The following is a 25,172-nucleotide window of genomic DNA, read 5'->3' as shown; positions in this document are numbered from 1 at the left end:
TATCTAGGGACGTGAGCTTCTTGTTTAATGGGCTTAAAGCCCATGATTAATTGGATTAATCAAGTAATCACATGACTGCTTAAGTAGTCATGTGATTTGGGCGAATATAGGTACGGATATGGATTTGGAGCACCCATTCTCATAAGAGGATAAGTCTTATCCACTTATAGAGTCCAAATTCAAATAAAGGTTTGGATTAGGAACCTCCTAATTCGATTAGGAGTAGGTGCTACTTAAGGCTTATAAAAGGAGAGGGTGAACTGCTCTAGATCATCTTCTGCTCTTGCCACCCTGACTCCCTAGTTTGACCTCTAATTCTTGTGACTAATCTTGATCAATTTAATCTTTGATTTTTGCATGAAAATATCATAGAAAATTCGTGCTCACCTCCCTTGTTCGATCCAATCAGTTGGATTGCAATTTTGCTGAAAACTGTGTTGCTAAACTGGCTTCAATTCAAGTTGCGCCATCTTCAATCGAGGCTGGTTTTGGGAGCTACATTTGTGGAATACGTATCAGGTATACTTCTCCATTCCTTTTGGTTTCAGATCTAGTCCGGTTACGGTGCAAGAATGATCCTTGAAAAATGCAATTTTTCTAAAACTGGGAATACGATTCCTAGAAGGTTGCAAGAAATTTTTTGAAATTTCGCCCAACCATCTAGCATGGTTTGGCCATCCATATGATAGATTTAACCTTCCTTCAATCTAGCCATGTTGAACCCTCTACTCTTCAAATGGTATGTTTTTAGGATGATGTCTAAGACAACCAACCAGCCAAGCAAAAGCTTCCACTCTTGAGGACACCAAACCAACTGATCACAGAGTTGTACTGTAGACCAGGCCAGTGGCAGGCCAGAACAGACCAGTACGACAAGGGATGTGCATGGTACGGCACGGCCACTACAATACCATGTTGTGCTAGGGCACAGCACAAGAATCCAGGTTGTGTTGGGCCTAGGCTAGAGAGAGGACCGGACCCCTAAAGCACAGCACAGCTAAGCACACGGGCCAGCCCAACACAACCCGAATTTGATAATTTTTTGTAATATTTTCAATTTTATTTGAGAGTTATTTGTAATATTTTCCAATAACCCAATCCCATTGTAATTTTTATCTTCAATTTTATCATTTTATTAATTCGACTTCATTGTATTATTTTTTTCAATGTATTGTTTATTTTTTGTACACATTAAATTTGAAATGAAATAAAATTTTCACAATTTTTTCCAACTTATTGTCCATTATTCATGTTAATTTTCTGCTATTATATGTTTTTTTTTTCTAACTTAGTTTAGGAAAATTGGAAAAGAAAAAAATTGGTCTGGCCCGAGCCTGCCCTGCCATGGCCCAATTCCTCAAGCCCGACATAGTACAGCCTAGCACAATTGGGAACCGGGCCACGGGCCATGTCAAGCCTGACCTAGGAAGGGAACTGGGCTACCCAAGCATGGCCTACCAAGGCCCAAGGCATTGCACAAATGGCGTCTGAGCTGCCTTCAATCCATGTCATGTCAGCACGACACGGCCCACATTATAGGTCTAGCTAGTCACCTCTAGTCTCATAGCATTGAGCAATCTCCACTTGTTCGACTAACCTATACAATCTTAGGCAAAGATCACACAACTTCCCAACCCCACTCCAATCCTCTTCCCAAAACCTCACTCTAGTCCCATCTCCCACCCTAAAACTCACCAAGCCCCTGAACTCCTGATTTAATATCATAATTCCTTTCAATACACAAACCCCATAAGGGCTTGAGACCTCTCTCAACTCCCCCCAAACCTTTATCACCACCCTTCTCCATAAAGACTCCTCCAACCCAAACCTCCAAAGCCACTTGTCCAAGAGGGCTTTGTTAAAAGTTTTAGTTCTTCTAAACCCCAACCCCATCTCTTTCGTCTTGCATACTTTTTCCCATTTTACTAGGTGAAGCTTCTCCATCCCCCTTGCCACTTCCTAAAGGAAATTCCTCTACAACTTCTCTATCTTATTGGCCACCTCAGTTGGTATTTTCAACAGCGAAAGCTAGTAGGTGGGGCAAGCTCAACAACGCACTGCAATAAGTGTAATCCTACCACCATAGTTGCCAAGGCGACACCTAGGCAACAAGGCGCCCTCGGAGGCTTGCCAAGCAGTTTTGTATATTGTGTTATAAAATACTTTTATATTATTAACTTTTTGAGATTTTAATTATAAAATAAACATTATTAAACTAAAATATTCGTTTTTTGTGTTTACAAACTAATTTACTTTTTAGTATTTTCTTAACTGTTAGGGTTTAATCAACATAAGCATTGCCAAATGTTGTATTGAACCCTCAAAGACTCCAAAACCTGAACCAAATCAACCAATAAGTAAGGGAAGAACTTAAATCTCTTTTTCTTCTTCCACCTTTTCTTTTCTTCTACATTTTCTTTTCTTCTTTTCCTATAACAAGAATAGGGGGTTCAGCCCCTATGTTTTTTTAATGTTCTTTTCTTTCTTCTTTTTCTTCTCTTAAATACGTTGATTTTCTAGACTTAAACATAAAGATTATACTTTTCTTATGAAATATTGAAAATTATGGATAGTTATTAAGGAAAGGTTTAAGGGACCTAGGGAACTACCCTAGGATATATGGTTTTTACTAAAAAAAATTCAATGCCTAGGTGACTAGGCGACAAGGCACCCCCTATCGTCTAGCCTCGCCTTGGCGCCTTGAAACTACTACCCAATGAGAGATATTTTGCCTTCCACTTTGCCAACCTCATCTCCACTCTTTCTATAAGAGGTCTCCAAATGCTAAGTGATGTTGATTTAGCCCCAGACGGGAGACAAAAGTACAAAAAAGGCAGGTAACCAATCTGACATTCCAATGCTGTTGCAAACAGTGCAATTTCTTCTTGACTAATTTCCCTTATTCCAATTATAAGTTTTTTTTTTCAGATTCACTTTCATCCCTGACAACAACTCAAAATTAGCCACAATTGCTCTTAAATTCAACACCTGTTCCACATCTGCGTTTAGGAAGATGAGTGTATCATCAGCATATGGTAAATAGGAAATGCATGGCCCCTCTGTCCCGACTTTAAAGCCTTCAATCCAGCCCTCTTGAACCCTTTGATTAGTAGCAAATTCAGCACCTCCATAACCAGCACAAACAACACAGGGGAAATGGGATCCCCTTGTCTCAGCCCCCTAGATGCTTGGAAGAACTCCGGGGTCACTCCATTGAGTAAAACTGAGAAGGAAACAGACGAGATATACCCAAATATCCAGCTCATCCATTTTTCCCCAAATCCCATCAAACTTTGAACTGCTTCCAAGAACCCTCACTCCATGTGATCGTATGCCTTCTCTATATCAAGTTTGCACACCAAACCAGGTCTCCCAGTTCTTAACCTAGAATCCATACATTCACTAGCCACCATCACCCCATCCAAAATTTGTCTTCCTTCCACAAATGCCATCTACGAATCTCCCACCACTTCATGAAGCACTTTCTTCAGCCTCAAAGATAGACTTTTGCTAATAGCTTGTAAGGACTGCTTATCAAACTAATTGGCCTCAAATCTTTAATATTCAAGGTCCCACTCTTTTGTGTATCAAAGAGATAAATGTTGCATTAGTTCTCTCCAACAGTTTGTTCTCGCAAAATTCCTTCTAATCATCTGCATGAAATCTTCCTCCATAAAATGTCAGTAGTGCTTTATAAAACTAAAATTAAAGCCGTCAGGCCCTGTAGCTTTATCTCCACTAATCTTTTTTAGAGCCTCATTTACCCCAGCTACCTCAATCTCCCTCTCCAGCCAGCCTGCTGAGATGTCACTAAGTTTTTTAGATCCAATGTCTCCTAGTGACATCCAACACCAAGACCTACCTGAGCATTTTCTTATAGAACTCCACCACCATCCTTTGCATTTCTTCCCAGGTCTCAACCACTTCCTCCTCCACATGGATCTTTGTAATCAGGTTTCTTCTCCTCCCGCATGCAAAAGCATGGAAAAAGGTTGTATTTTTATCTCCTTCTTTCTCAATAAAATCTTTGTTGTTACCAATCAAAAATAGGCATTATGTAATGGATGGTTTATCCCTATTATCCACAGACAATATAATAATAAATTGGCAATTCGTTGCAAGTTCTTCATCAACTAGGAGGAGCATTGTATCCAGTCATCACCACCTTAATATAAACATAATCAAATTAAACCTTTTTTGTTGGTTAACCAAATCAAACTTTGATGGATGCAATTGTTGTGATCCAGGAATCTCAGGTATGGGGAGAGTTTTGGGGAACAATGCTAGATATATTTTAGCTCTATATTCAGGACCCATTGACAGTGAACTTTGTAATGACAGAGTTAAATAGTGAGATCCTCTTAGGGTCTTGGACCATACTGCTTTTTATATACTAACCAGTGACAGTGAGATCCTCTTAGGTCAAATATGAAATACCTAGGTATGTTGGAGCAATTTGGAATATTACCTGAGCGGGTGACCGCTGTGATAGGATCAGCCCCTTTGTCAAACAAAGAGAATATCAAGATTAACACTCTCTCTGATGGAATCCTAAAACGGTCAGCAGTGGATTTCAATTGTTTCTGAAATCTCTTTGCAAATGTAGTTATATTTATGATATATTATTTTATTTAATGAAAAAGGTTTGCAAAAGGCTTTAATCCCGAGATCCATCTTAGTAGAAGGTGTGACACTGCATTTAGCAGTTAGGGAAGAGGTCCTTCCCTATGAATAGTGTTTGATCATTTAGGGCTAAGAGGTTGAGAGCAAAAGACCATTACAAGGCTGAAACTCGATGGGCTTTATCTTATGTCAATCCATTATCCTTGGGCTTCATAGGGTGACTGAAACCAAGGATCACTTAGACTTTAATTGTTGGGCCCATACTGAGCCCAATTCAATTGGCTTAGGGATTCACTAAGTTGGATCAGTGAATTCAGCTCATGTGTTTTCTAGCATGAGCTGAACCCAAATGGACTAATATAAGATCTTTGTCGGTCCCACGCCATACATTATTCAAGCCCAATAAGGCTTGCAACAGTTATGCTATTGAACCAGTTAAGTAATAAGCCTTAGCCCATTAACTAGTTAGACTAGCCATGTGCAATGAGTGGAATATGGGTATGGATTTGGATATGGATCTCCATATTATCTAATGTGATTAGGGGTCTAATCAAATCAGATTTGGATAGTCCTGATCACATTAGGATTGGAGTCTATATATATGAGACAAGAGATAGAGTTCAACCAGTACTAGTAATTCACATTCTAGCTCCTTCCTCACTACTCTCTTGCTACCGAAAACCCTAGTTTGTACCAGCCTTGAGAACCATGATTTTCTCTTTGTTTCTATTGTGTTTTCTACTGCAACACATAAGAAATCAAAGTGGTTTCACAGCTGCAAAAATACAAGCTTGTTGGAGAATTTCAGCTGAGACTAGTTGCAGAATCAGGCGCATCAACTATGTATGCCATCTTCAGTTGGGAGGACAATTTGGGTTTGAATCTTGAACATAGTTGTCAAGGCGATGCCTAGGCATGTAGGCACTTTTTTGGGGACTCACCTCGCCCAAACGCCATATATATATACCTGTTGTAAGTTTTGCACATTTAATATTTTTTATGTTTTAGGGTTTTTTCAACATTAAGCAATGTCTAGGCGACCAGGCGACTAAGTGCTCACCTGTCACCTAGGTTCTCTTGGACAAATTGAAAAGTATGGGCATGAACCACCACTCTAGGAACTGCACTTTTTGGTCTTCGTATAAAGTCCATTCATATTTAAATTAGAAATAAAATATGGTTTGACCCAATGCTAGATCAATCCTAGGAGAATCTGATTCTCCAAATTCAAAGAATCTAATTCTCAGGTTTGAACTGGATTGAAATTTGGCCAATAAACCCTAGCTGGTTCAGCCAACATATTGATGTTAACAGTCCGTTCAACACTTACTTCCTAAGAAAATTAATAGCCAATCAAAAACTCAACATCCTAGAAACTTCCATACTTCTTTACTTCCCTCTCTAGTCTCTAGGTTGGTTTCAGAAATGCAACACTACCTTAAGTTGATTGTCAAATTCAAGATTCTTTCAAATCACTTTATTAAGAGTTGGAAATGTCTAGCTCCTATCTCTCCCTTGTCTTCACTGAATAAAATGATGTCATTTACAAATTGATATCGACCTATAGTTGCTTTTTTTTTTATAAGTAGACATATAGTTACTTATGCCCTCCCACCCTCCACCCTTAAGCAATCCAAGCCTATTTGTCATAGAAATTAGCCTACCAAAAGCATCTTCTATTAAGGTAAATGAAAGGGAGATAATGGCCTCCCTTCTCTTGTCCACTTTTAGCTAGGAAAAAGAGGGGCAGCTTTTCCCCTCTATCTAGAATTAGGATTGAGGTCCTAATTCAGTAATGAAATGAGTGTGGAGTGTGTACATCCATTTATCGATTCCCTCCATATTTCCCCGAATCCACATTTCTCCACAAAATCCAAACATGACCATTGAGTCCACAAAGTCACATACTTTCTGTAGATCCAATTTGCACACCCATCTTTTTTCCACCAAATATCTTTATTTTCTTATATTTGTAATGAATTTAATCAACAATTTGTCTAATAAAAACTCCTTGCAATTGTAATACAATGGATGAAAAACCCTCTTTGATCCAAAAGGAGAACATTTCCATAATAATCTTACAGAGGCTACCGACCAAGTTTACTGTCCTATAAACCCTGGGGTGAAATGCTTCTTCTGAATATATTTATAAGGTTAAACTGTCATTTAGTACAATGAAACAGCCTAACAGTCTGGAGGTGGAATGAACAGCCAAACAATCCATGAAGGAGGACCATCCAAGCAAAGCATGGATCAAAGTAATATAGACTGGGATCCAAGTGAAATTAATGCAACTTATGGTTGTGCAGTGTAGATAGGTATTCAAAATCCCACACTGAATTAAAAAAAAGGAATCAAATATGAGGTGAGAATGTGACAAGAATAAGGTTTTGGAGGCTGCATGTGTTGAGAGTAGCCACTAAAGGAGCTATATCCAAAATTGTTTGAAATAGAATATTAGAATAGAATAAGGAATGCCTAATAGCATATGTGTTTTCATAGGGAATCAGGGGATTGGAATCCCACCTTCAGGAGGAATTTAAATGATTAGGAAATAGAGCTGTGGATGGAACTTATGCAGAGCATCAAGTTTAACCTGGAAATTTATAACAGCTTAACCTGCACATGGACCACCAGATTTCCTGCCGAGAAGGTGTGGCATACAACAGCTCCTCATTATGTAGTCCTTCTGCTATGGACCACAACACTGGGAAAATGTCTAACTGTGGACAATCTGTACAGAAGGGATATATATGGTGGTTGAGAAGTGTGGGCAAGCTACTGAGTAGGTGAATCACCTGCTTATACATTGCAGGATTGCAAGAGGAATGGGTGTTCACATGTTAAACCCTTCAGATACAGTGTTGTTCCCTGCAAAGTTAGAAGATCTTCTAATGTTACTGACAAATGAAAGGACTGAACAAGAGGGGGAAAACCATATTTGGGGGGGGGAGACTTATGGGGGCAAAATTTACTATTGGGTGGCTACTCAGAGATGTTTCAAGCATGTTTACTATAGTACTTTTGTATCTAATGTCATTGACTGATTTGTATAGGAGAAATACTGCTATTAATCTTATTGCCCAGTATTGTTTTTGTATACATTTTTGCACATCAAGGAAACACTTTAAACTTTTCTTCAAAAATAAATAAATAAAACCTTTATTGTTACTGATAAAGAAATAAATAAATAAAACCTTTATTGTTACTGATAAAGAGGTTTTCTTCTAATTGATAACTCTAATAAAGAGGTGCTTGAGAAAAGTGGACACACAAGCAATGGCTATACAGAGACTGAAATATAATTATCTTATTAAAGAAGCTCAAAAGAAATAATAAATTTTTCTTCATAGTAGTAGTAGTAATATATCTTCCTGAGCTCCTTATCCTTGTTATCCTTTCCCCCCATTTTCAATTTACAATTACTTGTAGCAGCTTTTAAGAATCTTTGATCCTTGCTACTAATAAAAATGCCAAGGTCATATGAAAAAGAAATTTGTGTTGTTCACTAGACTGGCATTAGTTTTCCAAATTTTGCACTTTAATTTCTGGAAATAGAATTTATATACTATAAAGTAACTCCACTTACCCTCTCTCCTTCAGCAGACATGGTCAAGGCCAAAACCGAAAGAATATCAGCAAGGTATTTCTGAAATCAATAGGGAAAAGTGTGAACCAAGCTATCTCGGAAAGAACTAGCATAAAATGATAACCAGGAAATTCAAACCTTTACATCTGACTCCCCCATCATTTCATAATATGCCTTTAAGGTTCCATAGTGTGACCTAAGAAACTTCAATGGCTTAGGAACAGAGGTCATAGAGCTTGTTGAAGTTCGGATCTCCTGCCTACGATAAAAAGATAAATTGTAGTTAGGATAGGATAAACCCAAACATAGGAGACCTTTCAAGTTTATGTATCATTGTCCTCAAATTACAGAACCGTATACAGTTTCAATTATCAGCCATATATGAGCAACGTGGTCATTTCGTATATATCCTAATTTTCAAGTAAGATTCCGTTTCCAGAGTTAAAAGCTCTAGTGTCTCTGATTCCTGAACACCCTTTCTAACATAACCGAAAGATAGGAAGCACATTTGTCTAATTAGCGCCCAGTCATGACTAGGGCTTGCTATTTTACAAATGAGATGTTGATTCTTCAAAAGGAAAATTATTTCAGTAAATCACATGAGAAGTATAAGACAATATTTTCAAACGTTAAAGAGTGCAAAACTTAACACATTGATTGGAAACGATGTTTGGAAATATAATGCTAAAAAAGCAAACCATTTACAAAACAATTTCTTCTAAGCTAATACCAATTATACAAACTATCGATACATATGGTCATTCCTCCGAAGTCCAACCGATGGGCTACTTCTTAGGTTGGTCATATACCAACAGAATCACCCTAAGCATTTATACGAACTTTGAATTACTGCATTGAAAATTTCTTGTTGTTTGGAGATCAAGAACAAGTACCTCATGCTTTCTAGAGCAAGCTTCTGCACACCAGGATCCGAATCCTGAACCCTCTCGACATACAGCTCCAACTGCTGCTTCAACGCCAAGTCCTCATCCGACTGTAATTATCAGATAGAAGAAATTGTAGAAGATTAGAAAAAAAATCCAATGAAAATGACGAATAAATGAAAAGTAGAGTTTTCGACTTACAAGATCCTCCTCGTTCTTCTCGTTATTCTTCTTCTTTGGATCTTTGGACGGGACCTTCAAGGACGCCTCGTCTAGGCTTCTACCAGAGTTAGGGTTAGGGTCCGTTGTCATCTTCAGAGCTTCAATTCAGAGAACGGACTGGTTTGAGAGGAAGAGGAGAGAGTCGAGCTTCAGTGAAAAAGGAAGACCGGAAAAGGAACGAGACTACGCGGGTGACGGTGGAAGGCGCAACACTAATTGCTATATTAACGAGTGCAAAATGCAAGGGTCTGTTTGGTTTCTTGGAATAGATGCCTGGAATTGGAATGGAAATGACCCATTCCGATGATCCGATCCCTACCATTTATGCAGGAGAATGGCCACTTCAGGCCTCCCATTGCAATAGTCGGCAAAAAAGTAAAAAAAGAAAAATGCAGGACAAAAAGCCTCACAAAGGTTAATCTTAATAAAATAATAAAATGTTATTATATTAAGAGTATATATCTATACCGGTTTCGGGTCGACGGTTTGAATGTACAATTCGAACAGATGACTCGTGAACAACAAAATTTAAAAAGTAAAAAATTATAGAATCGTTTTGTCCATCGGTTTTTAGATCGACGGTTTTACCGTTTGGTTCAAACGGACCACCCATTTTGACAACAAAAACTACACGGAAAATTTTGAGAGTGTGAGGTCCATTAAATAGTATCATATGTGTTATGTCATTCGAGTGTATGACTCATACAACCCAAAAATGAAACCGTTCTGGCCACTGATTTATAGGTTGCTGGTTCGATCATCTGGTTTGAATGGATAGCCCATTTTAACAACAAAAATTAAAAAAAATGGCCAAAATCCATTGATCGGATCAACGAGTCAATTGCTTAGGTCAATGGGTCGTTAACTGATTCAACGGTTTTGGGCCAGGGATCAAGATTGGGGTAAAACGGAACTGATTGTCTAGATGGTTCCCAATTAAAAAAATAAAAAAAAAGGCAGTTTGACCATTCGGTTCGAATAGATGACCCGTTCAAAAAAAAAAAAATACAAGCAAAAAATTGAGTGTGTGAGGAACATTAAGTAGTATCATACATTTTATGTCATTCGAAAATGTGACTCATACGACCCGAAAACAGAACTATTCTAGTCACCAGTTTTCGGGCATGTGACTCATTTGAGCATGCACTCAAATGGACGGCTCGTTTTGACAATAAAAATTAAAAAATTAAAAGTGGCCAAAACCAGGTCAATGAATCGTTGACTAATTCAACAGTTTTTTGTCAGGGATTGGGATTGGGAGAAAACGGAACCGGTTGCTTGGATGGTTCCCAATTAAAAAATAAATAAATAATGGGCAAAAACCATTGAATGGGTCAATGAGTTGACTGTTTGAGCGCCCAAGTCAATGGGTCATTGACTGATTCAACAGTTTTTTTCTAGGGACCGGATTGGGGTAAAACAGAATCGGTTGCCTGGACGGTTCCCGAGCCAAAATGTCAGTCCATTCGGGTCAATAGTGGTTTGAAAACCATAGTTTTTTATGCTTTTGGATTTTCACTATTCAAAAGTTTCTTCTACTGTGGGCTTTATTCGAGCATGTGTGGTATGTTCATTTTTTTCATTTTTTGCTTTTTTGTGTGTGTGTGTTGGTCTTTTTCTTTAAGATCCTCCAAAACGGTTTAGGGTTTACCACCGTTTTATTTCTTCCCTTTTATTTTTTTTCTGGTGCAATGTTTTTTTAATTTTCTTACAAGACAATTTGTTTTGTTTCTTTCTTTAATTACATGTATGTTTAGCTCCATCTTAAAGCGGAACTTTGGACTCAATTTTCTGATTTTTTTTCCTTAGTTTTTCTAGTTTGGTGGATTTACCGCTATTTTTTCTGTGCTTAAAGTCACTTTGAATTCATCTTTCAAGGTTTGGGAATCCCTTGCAGTGTCCACTAGACCTATTCACGGGTCGGGGTTTCGAGCTTGACTTTACACTATGTCGAGCTCGGGCTTCAGGCCAGGCCCATTCAAAATTTGGCAAAAACCATGCCCGAGCCCGGCCCATGAACAGGTCGAGTGCCTACCCTTCCCATGACTATGACTACAAAGTTATTTCGTCTAATTATTGACATCTAGAAAAATGACCCGAAAACAGACCCGTTTTGGCCACTGGTTTCCAAGTCAATGGTTTGACTGTCCGGTTCGAACGGATGGCCCATTCTAACAAAATAAAATAAAAATAAAAAAAATAATTAAAAATAAAAAATGGCCAAACTATTGAATGGGTCAATGGGTCGACGGTTCGACTACTTTGGGTCAATGGGTCATTGATTAATTCAACGATTTTTTGCTAAGGACTAGGTTTGGGGTAAAACAGAACTAGTTGCCTAGACGGTTCCCGGGCCATCTTGTCCTAATGTTTGGGTCAATTAGGAGTTCTTCATGTAAAACAAATGACAACTATAAAGTATAACTCGGAACTATCACTGTATGATCGTTTTCTTTTATATGAAATTATTTGCTAAAACAATATTTAAAAAGCGAGCATATGATGGTCGCTTTTAAATCTTTATATGAGTTTCAACACTTGATTACTTATAATTATAAATTTTTTATTAAAAAACTATTACATTTTTTTAATATAGCAAATAGCAATGTTACAATTCCATTCTAGACCCTACGAAGCAGGTCCCTTCGCTAGTTTCTTAAACTACTACAATTGATAATTACCATCATCGGTATATCTTAATTAAACATACGAAATGTTCATTTTGCTCTTAAATCAAATACCGCCCTACCTCTAACTCTCTCTCTCTTTCTTTGCGTTCTCTTTAAGTTACCCCCAATTGTCCATTCGGACATTGTTTTTGCAATTGTAATTTCAGCGGAAAGCCCATACAAGCATGCCAAGATTAGTGTGAACAATCTCGATTTGCTGTTTCCTCCCTATTCAGATTTAGAGCCACTGCCAATAAACTCATTGGAGACGTCAGCTAGAATCCCCGTATTGATTTCACCCTTATCAAAATGAGGAGAATTTTGAAAGATGTTCAGCAAGCAACTTAGAGTAGCAGAGAGTGGAGAGAATTACAGGAGAGTTTAGAGACGGAAATGGGGAAATGGGTGTCGTATAGCTCACATTTGATGGACAGCTTCGAAACGTCAAAAATGACAATCACCACCTATGACGTTGTGGCGTTACAGCTTAGAGCAATCGACGAGGCACAATTTCTGTGAGTTAAAGGGCAGGCTTATGTGAGTCGGCAGATAGGCTTCCGTTAGGGCTGTTCATAAGAAGACTCAACCCGACCAATCTGACCAATCCGAATCGAGTTAGGCGGGTTTTCATCAGCACCGGTCGGTTTTGGGTTGGGCAAAATCATAAACGGATATATCAAGTCGGTTTTCGGTTTTCTTATGTGAAAACCAATTAGTTTTCTAGTTCGGTAGTTCCTAGTTTCCTACTTAATTAGTCTTCTACTAGAACTAGAACAGCCCTATCTTCTAGTTCTTACTTAACTAAATTGTATCTATCCTAATTTTAATAGTCTTTTACACCAAATAGGCAACCCATTAGGCAATTACAATTAGAATTAGGTGTCCTTCTAGTTCTAGGCTTATCTATCATTTTTTTACAGGAGTAAAACCAAAACCGACCGAACCCGACCAAACCCGACTCAAACCGACCAGGTCGGTTTTGCCTATCAGTGGGTTGGTTTCGGTTTCTACCTCATGTAACCCAACCAGGTCGGGTCGATTGGAAAAACCCCTATAAATCAACCCAACCCGACCCGTGAATAGCCCTAGCTTCCGTGAGTTAGTGGGCAAGCTTTTGCTAGATGGCCATACAATTTTCTTGAATTGGCGAGGCCCAATATCTATTCGATAACTCATGTGGTGGAGCCACCTATAGTATTTTATAGAGATCTCTTTGATCAATGTCATATAAACATTATACACAAAGTGTGTATGTTTAAATATATGTGGGCCAGGTCAGACTTGAACACAAAACCCTGGCCCAAGCTTAAAATTTCCAGGCGGGGCCGGGCTGAAATGATCACCCCTAGGAAGGAGGTGGTTGGTTAAAGTTGAGAAGTGAGAAAGAAGAAGAAGAAGGAGAAGTGTCGTCGGAGGTGGTTGTCACCATGTTCATTGAGCATTGTTGCAAAATTATTTGCCATAAGAAGAAGAAGAATGAATTGTCGGCGATGGCTCTCTCCTTGTTCATTATCACCACTGTTACAAGACTGCTTGCCCTCTTCTTAATCTCTCTAAATCTCTTTCAAATCCTATGTCATTTGCTTCATTAGAGTATCTTAGATTTTAATATAAGATTAATGTTTAATCTCTCATCTCTTGCATTAATTCTTCAATTTCTTCATTGGAGTTACACTTTTTTTTTTTGTTACAACTTAAAGGGAATCACATAAATGAGAAAACTCAAAATCAAAATAGAATAATTAAAAACCTAACAAATTTTGGGCATTGGGAATAATCGAACAAGATTTTAAGGTATGAATCTTTTATCATTTTTTTTTTATTTTCTAATTTATATTTTAAAAATAAACAAAAATTTAGAATTAGTTTAAAAGCAACCCGAGAACCGTTAACCATGTCGAACATTTTAGTGGTTAAATAGTTCGAATTAGCAGTTCCATGACCATTTCAACATTTTTTTTTGGTAAAATACCGGTTTAGAGCCAAAATGGAAATAATGACTTGACCATTTTCCAAGCCAAATGGTTTGACCATCCGATTTGGTTAAATTTTTAAAACATTGATTAAAATACTCATTTTTTTAATTTAGTCCCTATTTAATTATAAGGTTTAAATTGTCAATTGAACTACTACTTTTCACCTCATTCAATTCATTTCATTTAAATATTTAATTTTTTAATAAATGAATAAAAGAAAAAGAACTATATATCTATACTATATATAAAAGTGTCTATGCAGAGTGGATTTTTTTTGGACTAAAATTACCCTCTATTTCTTTGTTTGATAAAAGGTATGAAAGTCATTTTATTACAACTTTAGTGCCAACTTTTAGTGGCTATTAAAATGCCCATATTTGCTTATTTATTGCATCTCTAATTGTAAGGGTTGAAAATATAACTTCAATTATTACTTTTCACCTCCTTTAATCCCCTTTCATTAAGTCTTATACTTAAAGGTATTAATTTTCATTTTCTCTTATTAAATCCTATATTTAAGTTATATCAATATTTTTAACAATATGAACCCATAAATTTTAAAATTGGCTGAAAAACAAAACCATTCTTTATCCAAGTGGTGGCTAAGCAATTCAATTATCCAAATCAAATTGATAAACCTATGCAGTCATAGTTAGGTAATAACTTTTTTAAAATAGAAATAAATGTAGAAAATTACAAAAATGTAAAAAATGTTAAACACATTAATGATATTTTATTAATAAAATTAAAAATTAAGTTTAATAAACAATAATTATTTTTATTGATTATGAAAATGAAATACATACTTTAGAACTGACCAAAAATAAAATTATTTTACTATTTGACAAAGATCAATAGTTCAACTTTTGGGTCAAATGTATTACATTTAATGTCATAAATAAATAATAAAAATTAATAAAATATAAAAATACGAAAATAAAAAATATATAAATGTTGCAAAAAAGATTCACGCACATGTATAATATTAATTAATTTTCATATTAAACAAAAAGTAAGTGTAACATATCAGAATTATTTTTATACAAAAGTATAAAAAATTATAAAAAATTAAACACATCTATAATTCTATATTTACACTACTATTAAAAATATAAATAAGATTTTGGAACTTTTTTTTGACTAAAATACTCATTTTTGAATTTAGTCTCTATTTAATTATAAGGTTTAAATTGTAAATTGAACTATTACTTTTCACCCCATTCAATTCCCTCTATTTAAATCTCACATTTCTTTGATAAATGAATATAATAAAAACTAAAAAAAATATTATAAAAAGAAAGATCTTGCCAAGTAAGTAAACCTGTTAATGATATTTGAAATTTCAGAACTCGATCCAATTATTACGTATTTAGATGCGGTGTTTATGTATTCATATTTGGATTTTGCAATATGCATCCGATTAATAATAAAAAGCAAAAATCATATAAAAATAAAAATACTTATTTATATAAATTTGTGGATATGTTATTACTATCATTATTATCATCTAAAATTTCTATGTACAAAGCATGTTCACACTTACTAGTAAAACAAAAGGTGCATGGGGAGTTCTTAGATGACTCACAATTGACTTAGGCTTTAGCATCAACTATTGGCTAGATTGAGGTTGATGTAGCTGAGATGAGATTTGTTGTGGCAATTTGTTTATATTTTCAATGGTATACATGAGATAAGGAATCTGATCATGATGCACAAAATGTTTCTTATTATTCTAGCTATGTTTTGTTGTAGTGCAAATTTATTTGCACTAGTACAAATGCATAGGTGTATAAATGTAAAAAATGCAAATTCTTCTTTAATTTGTTTTGGACTTTATTCTGCTTCATGTCTTAATTGATTTTCTTTGTACCATAATCAAACCAAATAAGCTAAAATTAAAAAAAAAAAGGTTAAAATTTACACTCAAGTCATTTGCACTGTCATGATTTTGTATCGATGCAAATTCATTTGCATTGCAACCAAACAGATACTAGCATTACTAATAATATATTCATCTCTCATACGATGGGAATAAGTCTTTTGTTTCATGATACTTAATTAGTTTAGTAATCGTGACTTTAACAACTTATTTGATGTTTCAATTATTCTTCTTCACTTTTATTTAAAATAATTAATTAACAAATTATTATACATCAAGATCAATTCTCCTTGCTATATCATATACCACTCATCACTAGATTTGTTCTTACGTCAGGTAGCCTGACATGCCGGCCTGGCTTAGCTCATTCTAAGTCGGGCTTTGACAAAGTTTTAAGCCCATAGGCTCAGGCTTGTTCTTTCCCAAATAACACTGACCTGAGCCAAAGCCTGACACAATAATATTATATATATAATTAAAATATAATATATTAATAATATAATAATTTATATGATTTTTGATGTATATAATTATTTATATATATAATACTAAAATGAAATAGTATATATATATAGCACGGCCCACTCAATATGGCCCATGGGCCTGGAAATCCAATTCCAACACGGTCCAATTTCATACCAGGCTTGGGTATGTGTGCCTATCTGATGGGGACTTAATAGAAAATGGTACTTCTTGCAACAAGGGAATCTGCGATACTGTTTTCACTATGTTTAATGGTTCAAAGGGTGGTCTGAAATGAAGAATGCGAGCTCATATCTAGATTCTGCATACTGTTACATTGTCATTGTAGAAAAAGTGTTATTACTTATTAGTAACGGAAGATACGGTTACATTGTCATTAATGTAAAAAAAAGTAATATATAAGTTGCATAATATAATACTTTGACTTAATTTTTTTACTTGTGAAAGATAAAAAAAAAAGTATTGTACTAAAAAAACTTTGACCAATCAAAGTCCATTCGTAAATTTTGATAAATACCATTTGATTTGATTGATTAACACATTTATAATGCCAGTGATTGATCACAATGTGTTATAGTATTATTTGGCGGAATGCAGCATGTTAGCTAATTCGATCCCCTTTCTTGCCTAGTTATGAAAATCATTATAATTTCTCACATTTTCTCAGTTAAATTAAGTAGTCCAACTAAAAAATTTTGAAGCTGTTAAGCCATCATCGTCGTCGTCGTCATGATTGACGGTGACAAAGGAAGTATCGGATAATCGTTTAATATATAATAATGTCTCTTATACTAAGAATTTTTTATGTTGTTATTCTTATCCACTCAGATGGGGACCTATTGTTATAGTATAAATAAGCAATAACTTGGACCCTTACACGTTACACCCTCTCCCCAAGGAAAAAAAAAAAAAAGGCTGAAATTAACTTGGACCGATTAGCCCAAATCCAATCCTAACCCAATCTGAAAAACGATCAAGTTAGGGTGAGAGTTAGCCTTTGGGCAGCATGATCCAACTCAAACCCGACTCTATTATTACCATTTTACATGTGTATTGCCTTAATTATTGAGCCCTAACCCTAATGACAAATTGTCATTAGTGATTTTCATTTCATTATGTTTTGTTATTGCTCGCTTCATTATTATAGGGATGTTTGGAATCATGGCCGTTTTTTAAAAAAATGGTGCCACATTGGATTCACATAGGCGTTTCAACAAATGCTCATGTATCTCATTGTTTGGTTCAGCTGATTATTAAAAAATTGGGCATGCTTCGAAAATCGGGACCCTACCAATGCATGAAGCGTCAAATTTGGCATTTCATGCATTGGTGAACCGTTTCCCCCAATGGTTGACTGATGTGTATCCTATGTGATGCTTACCTGTCAGCACATAAATAAAAAAACGGTGATGAAAATCACCTTATCAAACAGCATAGTATTACTCACGGCTTATGTGGCAGAAGCATTTTTTTGTGAAAAATGGGTCTTGGAAGTATGAGCATTATTTTTTTTGAAAATCGGTTCCAAAAGGCGCCCATGCTTCCAAACACTATATATATTTATAGTAAACTTTAATCAATTTCACTTTTATACTAACAAACAAATAAAACATTAAGTAAACAAATTCCAACAAAAAGTGTTGTCAGTATATGATTATAAAAGTTTTGCTTAGGTCTTTTAGTCAATTAAGAGAATTTAAGAGGATGGGAGAAATTTTGGTTGGGTGTTCAGAACCTTGGGTTGGGATCCAGTTGATCTCAATCTGACCTAATCTTGCCCAATTTGCACCCTTACCCTAAAGAAAGCACAAAAATGTGCATGGTTTTTCCATCTTTAGAGAATCAGACTTTGACAAAAATAAACTGTGAAGCCGTCCATAACTTTGCACTTGATGATTGGATTAAGGTAATTTTTTATTTTTTTTTTAAATTTGGGCAATTTATTGAAAACCATAGTTATATAGATGTGTCATGGGCAATTTATTGATCGGTTTAACGTAGGTAGTTGAACTAGTGAGCAGTGACTCTTGGTTGGCTCTCTAAATACTGGCTTCTCCATTTTTTGTTCCATTCAGTAGGGGTGGCAATTGAGCGGATTGGGTTGGATTTGCTTTAGGTTGAGCTTCAACACAATTCATCTAATCTGTCAATCCATTAATGACCCAGTTATATAAAATTAAATGGGTTGGGTTCAATCCAAACCCGCTTTAATTCAATCCAGCCTGTTTTAACTCAATCCGGGCCAGGTCTGATTGGATGGCCCATATTGGACAAAGCAAATGGCATTGAATCATCCTACCCGGGGTCTATTTCAGATTTGGATCGACCCAAATCAGCATATGTTGGATCAGGTCAGATTGCATTGAATTGGTCCAGATTCGGGTCAAATTGATTTGGATTTATGTTGGGTGAAGAGTATTGATTCAAGACAAAACAAAATTTAGTCAATAATTAATAGAAACTTAATGAATTAATTATAAACTATTTAATTCAAATAAAGAAAATTAAAAAAAATGCTAAGGAATTAATACTTATGTCTATAATAACACCCAAAGGTTATTTACAACCCAACCCAACCAACCCAACCCATTTAAGTGTGCAGATTGGGTGATGGGTTGATCACACAACCCACCAAGTAAATGGGCGAATTGGGTGGATTGGGTGGGTTTAGTGGGTTCGGTTAAAAATTGCAACTCGTACCATTCTGAAAAAAACATTACTAGAAGAAGAAAGGTAGAAGGGAAGTACGTACAGGAGGGAGATGGGTGGTTTGATAACTAGTGAAACGGATGAACTGAATGGCTTATTGCCTTTCAATGGATTGAATTCGAAGTGGATTTATCACTATATGTTTGAAATTAAATTTCATATAAATGTTTTATTTATTTTTATTTAAAAATAAAAAATAAAAAATGGCCAAATCCATTGGATGCATGGCTTGAAAGGTTTGAACAATTCGATTGTCCGGATTAACAGTTTATTGTCCAAATCAACAGTTTTTGACGATATAATGGTTCCGCGATAAAACAAAATCGGTCACTTGACTGATTTTCGATTTTCCGGTCTGGCCGTCCGGTCCGATTTTGAAAACCATGGTCATGATGACCTCTCAAAAATAATATACCCGCGCCCTCTTGTCTTTAAAATGAAGGGAAAATGTAAGGAATATTCCTAGCATTCTATTTCATATGTTTATCTAATTCCTTCCTGCTCTAAACCCTCATCATCAATTCATCATAGTGGGGGAAGGGTCACCATCTTGTAAGAGAAACCAAATGCAAAATAACTGGCTGATTATTGCAATTGACATAAGAACCTTAAATATGACAAAACTCATTACGGAATCATGAGTTCTAAATTAATCATCAGAACCAGCATCATATCGGTTCATCAGTTAGTAGATTCATTATGTGTTTGGCAACTTCCTTCAGAAGTCATTTCTATGTTCAGAGGCTTTTTCAATGGATTTAAGCAAGATAATTATACCCTTTAAGTTGCGTTTGCATGGTTTGATAAAAAATAAGAAATAAAACAGAAATTAGTTGAGGGAAATTAAATTCTTATGGAATTTCCTTCAAATTCAATATCTGCTTTCTAGGTGCAGGTTCAATTTGTTTGGCATCCATAGAGCGGGTCATAAAAATCAAATCAAACATGTACAGTACTCTCCTCCAGATATCAACTTCAACCTGTAATTTTATTGACAATATTACATCCATATCAAGCAAATACCCACTTGCCGAAAATTTATGCTCAAAGACATTTTAATGCTTGAAAATTTAAATAACTCGATCCCGAAGTAAGCATTTTCTTTTTGTTGAATCCCTTCTTACTCAAATTATAAATTGATTACACCTATATATATATATATAGTTTATTATACATTTATATAAATAATAGATTAATAGTTGTCCTAGAAGTGTTGCTTATGCATCTGTGCTGTACGCAGAGAGAGAGAGAGAGAGCGCACGTGGTTTTGCTACATGGTATTCTCTAGATTTTGAACAAAATTTTGACAAGCAATACTCAACTCCCCCATGTGCTTCGATTTCAGGCAGATGTTCCTACCGTCAGCAATAGTTTCTGATCTGACCGGTGACCGCGTCCCGATCGAGTCGGACCCAGGCAAGATCTGGTTCTGGTGCAGTGATTGACTAAACAACGTACCCACACCGATTAATTAGCCATTATTTATCCTTTAACCAATTCAGAAAGCCGTAAAACCAGTCAGTTTAGCATGGAATTATTACAACATTACTTAACTCAATCCACCACCAATCTCTCATTATCTTGACCTTCCTTCTTCCAAAAAAACAAATTTAATTTGTTGGGTATACGTAGGAGATTTGGTAAACCATATTCTATTCTCTACGCGTTACAGCCACGCGCATGGACTCAATCCAACTGGATCCATCACGAATAAATTATAAGGATTTCAATTAAGCAGAATCGATCGGAATCAAGTTATCTCAATTGGGGCCCTGGGGGCAGGGGTGTTCACTTGTCGGTTTGGTTTGGTTTTAAGTTATTTGGCCAATTGAATTGATTTGATGAAAACCGGTCAGCTAAAATTGTATTGGTTTGAATCAATTTTCTGTTTGATTGATCAGTTAAAAAATTTAGATTAAAAAAAAAATTAAATTTAAAGAATTGTAACTATATTATTAAAAAGTAAGTTAAAAAAATAAAAAAGTATAATATGAAATATTTTAAACTAGAAAATATGAAAAAATTTCAATTTTCTATATTAAAAAATATAAATTTAAAAACGAGTTGGCTTGGTTTTGATCCGTTTACAAATAATTAAACCGAAACCGACCCAACCTCTGGGATTACCGGATTAGCATAAAAACTAAACCAAACCAACCAACTCGGGGTCGGGTTGGTTGGTTTGATCGGTTTATTGAATAGCCAGCCCTAGGTGGGAGAGTAAACAAATATTGCATCAACACACCAAGCCACCGAATAGACTCTTTCAATGTTTTGCTTCTATATAATTACGTATAATGTAATGCATTTCGTGGGTTAAGTCTGCAGATGTAATGACTACGGCTGTTCACCACATTGAGCCCTTGACTTTGAGTTGGATAAAGAAGGAGACCGTCCGTCCATTATAAATAAGGTAAGTAAGATGGGTCTTCCCGTATGGGTTCACTCAGTCGTACGTGTTCATTATTAGCAGAGAAAATGAAGGTTCCATCGTCAGCAGCAAAGGCAGTGATCCTTGGCCTCATTTTGGTTAACTTCACAAGCTTGTGCTTTGGTGCACTGGAGGTAGGATTCTACAGGGGGAAATGTGGGGTTGCAGATGTGGAGAGCATCGTCAGAGGTGTCGTTATTGCTCGATTTTCCAGCGACCCAACCATTGTGGCAGCTCTCCTCCGGATGCAGTTCCACGACTGCTTTGTCAATGTAAGTGCTTTTGTTGAGGAGTTACTACTGAGAGTCTGAGAACTTCTGGTTCAGTTCGTGAAGGTGATAATAAGCGAGCTAGCTTTTTCAGACCTCTCAGTGAAAACATATGCACATTAATTTCTTTGACTTTTCTTTAATTTGCTTCTATTTTCTTAGGGCTGCGACGCATCGTTACTTCTAGACGGCCCTTCCAGTGAGAAGACTGCACCTCCCAACTTCAGCGTGAGAGGTTTCGATATCATCGACCAAGCAAAGACTGCTATTGAGAATGTTTGTCCTGGTGTCGTCTCTTGTGCTGATATCATTTCTCTCGCCACAAGAGATGCTGTTTTCTTGGTATGACAAAACCCTGAAACTAGAAATGTGTTTCGTGTGAGAGAGAGGGAGAAAGGCTGTTAAGTGTTAACTTATATAGTGGCAACATACTAGATGATAAAATCCTATTCAGGACCTCACCTGCCAAGTGGTCTAGGGTGATATCATCTGATACCGTAGATCTTATAACATAACGGGTCCCACTTTTATGGTAGACCCCAATTTTATAGTGAGATGTGTGGTGTTAGATTAGGTTGGTAGGGTGTTGGAACTGGTTTATTGGCAGGAAATCTCAATTCATCTAGTCTAGGGTGATATCATCTGATACCGTAGATCTTATAACATAACAGGTCCCATTTTTATGGTAGACCCCAATTTTATAGTGAGATGTGTGGTGTTAAATTAGGATGGTAGGGTGTTGGAATTGGTTTATTGGCAGGAAATCTCAATTCATCTAGTGTTAAGTTTGATCTTCATCACTCCATTATAATTAATTAAATTCTATTACAAGGTATATATGAGTGGATTTGGGCTTGTTCACACCACACTTCAGATCCAATATGTTATATCTCAAGGGGGTGCTAGAGAATAAAAACCTATTTAGAGATATTGCTGGTAGGCTTAAGATTTTAGGTTGAGTGGTTCCTTAGACTGCGTTTGGTTGGAGTGCAATTTTATTTGCACTAATACGGAAGTACAAATGAAAAAAAATTCAAATTCTCATTTAATTTTGTTCTGTGATTTACTTTATTCTGTTTCATATCTTAATAATTTACTTCATTTGCATGACATAGGCAGTGTTTGGAACCATGAGCATTTATTGAATAAACGCCGACACATATGTTCCACTTCAGTATTTCCCTCATTATGCAAATCCGTATGCATAGAGGCTTGTAAAAATAAGCATTGATTTATGTGCACTCCTACCATTGAGGCAACTTCATTTTAGCGTTTTCTTTAATGGGTAGGTGTTTATTCACTGTTTTGCTGATGTGTGGTGCTTAATGACATCTAAGGGCGCCTAAGTGTCAATAAATACCCATAACTCCAAATACATACATAGTTTTGCATCAGATTTATTTGCATTGCGACCAAACTAAGTTAAGAACACAATTCTTTTGGCTATATGGGTTTGGCTTTAATCCTAGGTACTGAAATCACAACCCAAAGATTTATTTTTTTATCAGTTGGCAGTACTGATTTGTAATTTATTTGACTAATGCGAAAACCCAGAGTGGGGGAGGGAGATACGAGGTACAGACAGGAAGAAGGGACGGTCTGGTTTCTCTAGCTGCAAATGTCGATCTCCCGGGGCCTTCAATATCAGTCACCGATGCCATTGCAGCATTTGCTAAGAAAGGACTCACTGCCACAGACATGGTTCTTCTTCTTGGTACTTCTTTCTTGCTTCTTCCTTCTCCTGCTTCGTTAAATATTTTTTAATTTCACAGATTAATTTGTTCTTGGATACTACTATAGGCGGTCACACTGTTGGAATCACCCATTGTTCGCTCATTAGTGATCGTCTCTACAGTTACCAGAACACCGGCGGACCTGATCCAGACATGGATCCTGCTCTTGTTTCCATTCTGAGATCAACGTGTCCTCAGAATGCAGCAGTGGACAATGCAGTCGCTCTGGACCAGATGAGTCCGCTTGTTGTGGACAATTCTTTCTACAAGCAGCTGCTGATGAGGAGAGGGATTCTTCCGATCGACCAAGCACTAGCTCTGGACTCTTCGACGAAATTCACAGTTATTTCCCTGGCCAACGGCGTCAAATTTCCTGCAGGGTTTTGGGAGGCCATGGTCAAGCTGGGGGCTGTAGAGGTGCTTACTGGGACACAAGGAGAGATTAGGAGAACCTGTGCAGCCATCAATGGCCCTTAATTTCTGGATGTAGTTGGTTATTTTCAATCACTTTTTTTTTTTTTTTAAGTATTTGAAATAAAAGATCCAAATTCCAAACCACGTTCCAATCTTTCATCAGTCAATACAAAAAAAAAGGAACTAAAAAAAAACAACTATTTCTCAAGTTGATATCTTAAGACAAATTAGAAAGAAAAAATGGAGATGCGGGGTATCGATCCCCATACCTCTCGCATGCTAAGCGAGCGCTCTACCATCTGAGCTACATCCCCTTGACAGGATTAAAAATTTTTTAATTTGGTAAATGTTTCTAAATGACAGATAACTTCCCTACTAGTGCAGTCTCTCTAAGTGGGTTTAGAAGAGACATGGGATTGAGTTCTGCTGACTCACCCGGATATATTCGGTAAGAAAACGTTTCTTTAAAAAAATCATAATGTAAAAGCAAAAAAGAAAAAAAAAAGAAAAAGAGCTTGCATTATCGACAACCATGGTCTGCACAACAATCAATATTTTTATTTGAAAAGGATGGTGAATTCACATTTCCATGGGGGGTTCGAGATTGTTCTACAATAATGCAAGGTTTTAAATATCGATACGCGTATCAGACAGTATCGATACTATATTTTATTTTTCAAATCTGATTCAGGGGCCAGTTTAAGGTTCCTCCACCCTTTGAATTAGTCAAAACCCCGATACATCCTCTGTAGGGGTGTATTGGCCAATACGGGTTGATACATTTCGATTTTTTGAACCTTACAATAATGTTTTTCTCCCAAAAAAGCACAATGCATAAAATTGAGTCTTTTTGGTAGGAAAACGGCAAAAAACAATTTAATAGCTAATCAAGGGGATACAACTAATGATAATCAACTTCAAAAAATGGTCTAATGGCAATCCACATGGACCCACGTGCACAGAATAGAGGTATAATTGAGTTGAGTCTAGTTGAGTTTTCAGCTCAAGTTTGAATCAAACACTCATAACTTAGAACTTAAAACTCAAGTCGAGCTTGGTATGTATTCAAACATGCCGCATAACTAATGTAATTTGCAATATTGTAAAAAATTCTAACATAAGCATATACCATGATTGTTTGTTTAACCGGTCTTTCTCATCAAGTTTGAGGTAACCAATAATTGATAATTAAACATTTGGCACTAGAGTGCTCGACAAAATGAATTTGTAGTTGTTATGTTACATGGTATGAGTGTTGTTAGTGCAAAGTGTATGCGATTTTTTAGGTAGA

At 36.2% G+C, this 25,172-nt stretch overlaps 2 protein-coding genes across 3 annotated transcripts in view; one reads left to right on the top strand and one right to left on the bottom strand.

Moving 5' to 3' along the window:
• LOC148848437 (26S proteasome non-ATPase regulatory subunit 2 homolog A-like) overlaps positions 1-9,713 on the bottom strand; it is a 44,454-nt gene extending 34,741 nt beyond the window's left edge. The window contains exons 1-4 of one of the 2 annotated variants that reach the window (XM_088948157.1): positions 9,298-9,713; positions 9,106-9,206; positions 8,351-8,471; positions 8,213-8,272 (exon numbers count right to left, since the gene is read on the bottom strand). In XM_088948157.1, coding sequence (XP_088804283.1) covers positions 8,213-8,272; positions 8,351-8,471; positions 9,106-9,206; positions 9,298-9,408 — 393 coding nt within the window. In that variant the 5' untranslated portion in view covers positions 9,409-9,713. The remainder of the gene's footprint in view (positions 1-8,212; positions 8,273-8,350; positions 8,472-9,105; positions 9,207-9,297) is intronic. The other variant, XM_088948158.1, reaches the window with a different exon arrangement.
• Positions 9,714-21,485: 11,772 nt separating this feature from the next.
• Positions 21,486-24,017, top strand: LOC148848436 (peroxidase 57-like). The gene is made up of 4 exons (XM_088948013.1): positions 21,486-21,737; positions 21,897-22,076; positions 23,289-23,448; positions 23,535-24,017. Exons 1-4 carry the CDS (start codon positions 21,513-21,515, stop codon positions 23,942-23,944), a joined length of 975 nt encoding a protein of 324 aa, XP_088804139.1. The 5' UTR covers positions 21,486-21,512; the 3' UTR covers positions 23,945-24,017.
• The last annotated feature ends 1,155 nt before the right edge of the window (positions 24,018-25,172 follow it).

Source organism: Nelumbo lutea, chromosome 6 (assembly GCF_056320005.1).
Source record: "Nelumbo lutea isolate HS-2025 chromosome 6, American lotus-T2T, whole genome shotgun sequence".
NCBI lineage: Eukaryota > Viridiplantae > Streptophyta > Magnoliopsida > Proteales > Nelumbonaceae > Nelumbo > Nelumbo lutea.
The sequence above is the reverse complement of the archived record's forward strand: the minus strand, read 5'-3'. Positions and strand labels throughout refer to the sequence as shown.

Bases quoted from the DNA above. Each gene is read 5' to 3' on its own strand.
- LOC148848436 (XM_088948013.1), top strand. From the start codon at position 21,513: ATGAAGGTTCCATCGTCAGCAGCAAAGGCAGTGATCCTTGGCCTCATT. The intron at 21,738-21,896 runs GTAAGTGCTTTT...CTATTTTCTTAG, and splicing joins TCCACGACTGCTTTGTCAAT to GGCTGCGACGCATCGTTACT. The intron at 22,077-23,288 runs GTATGACAAAAC...GCGAAAACCCAG, and splicing joins CAAGAGATGCTGTTTTCTTG to AGTGGGGGAGGGAGATACGA.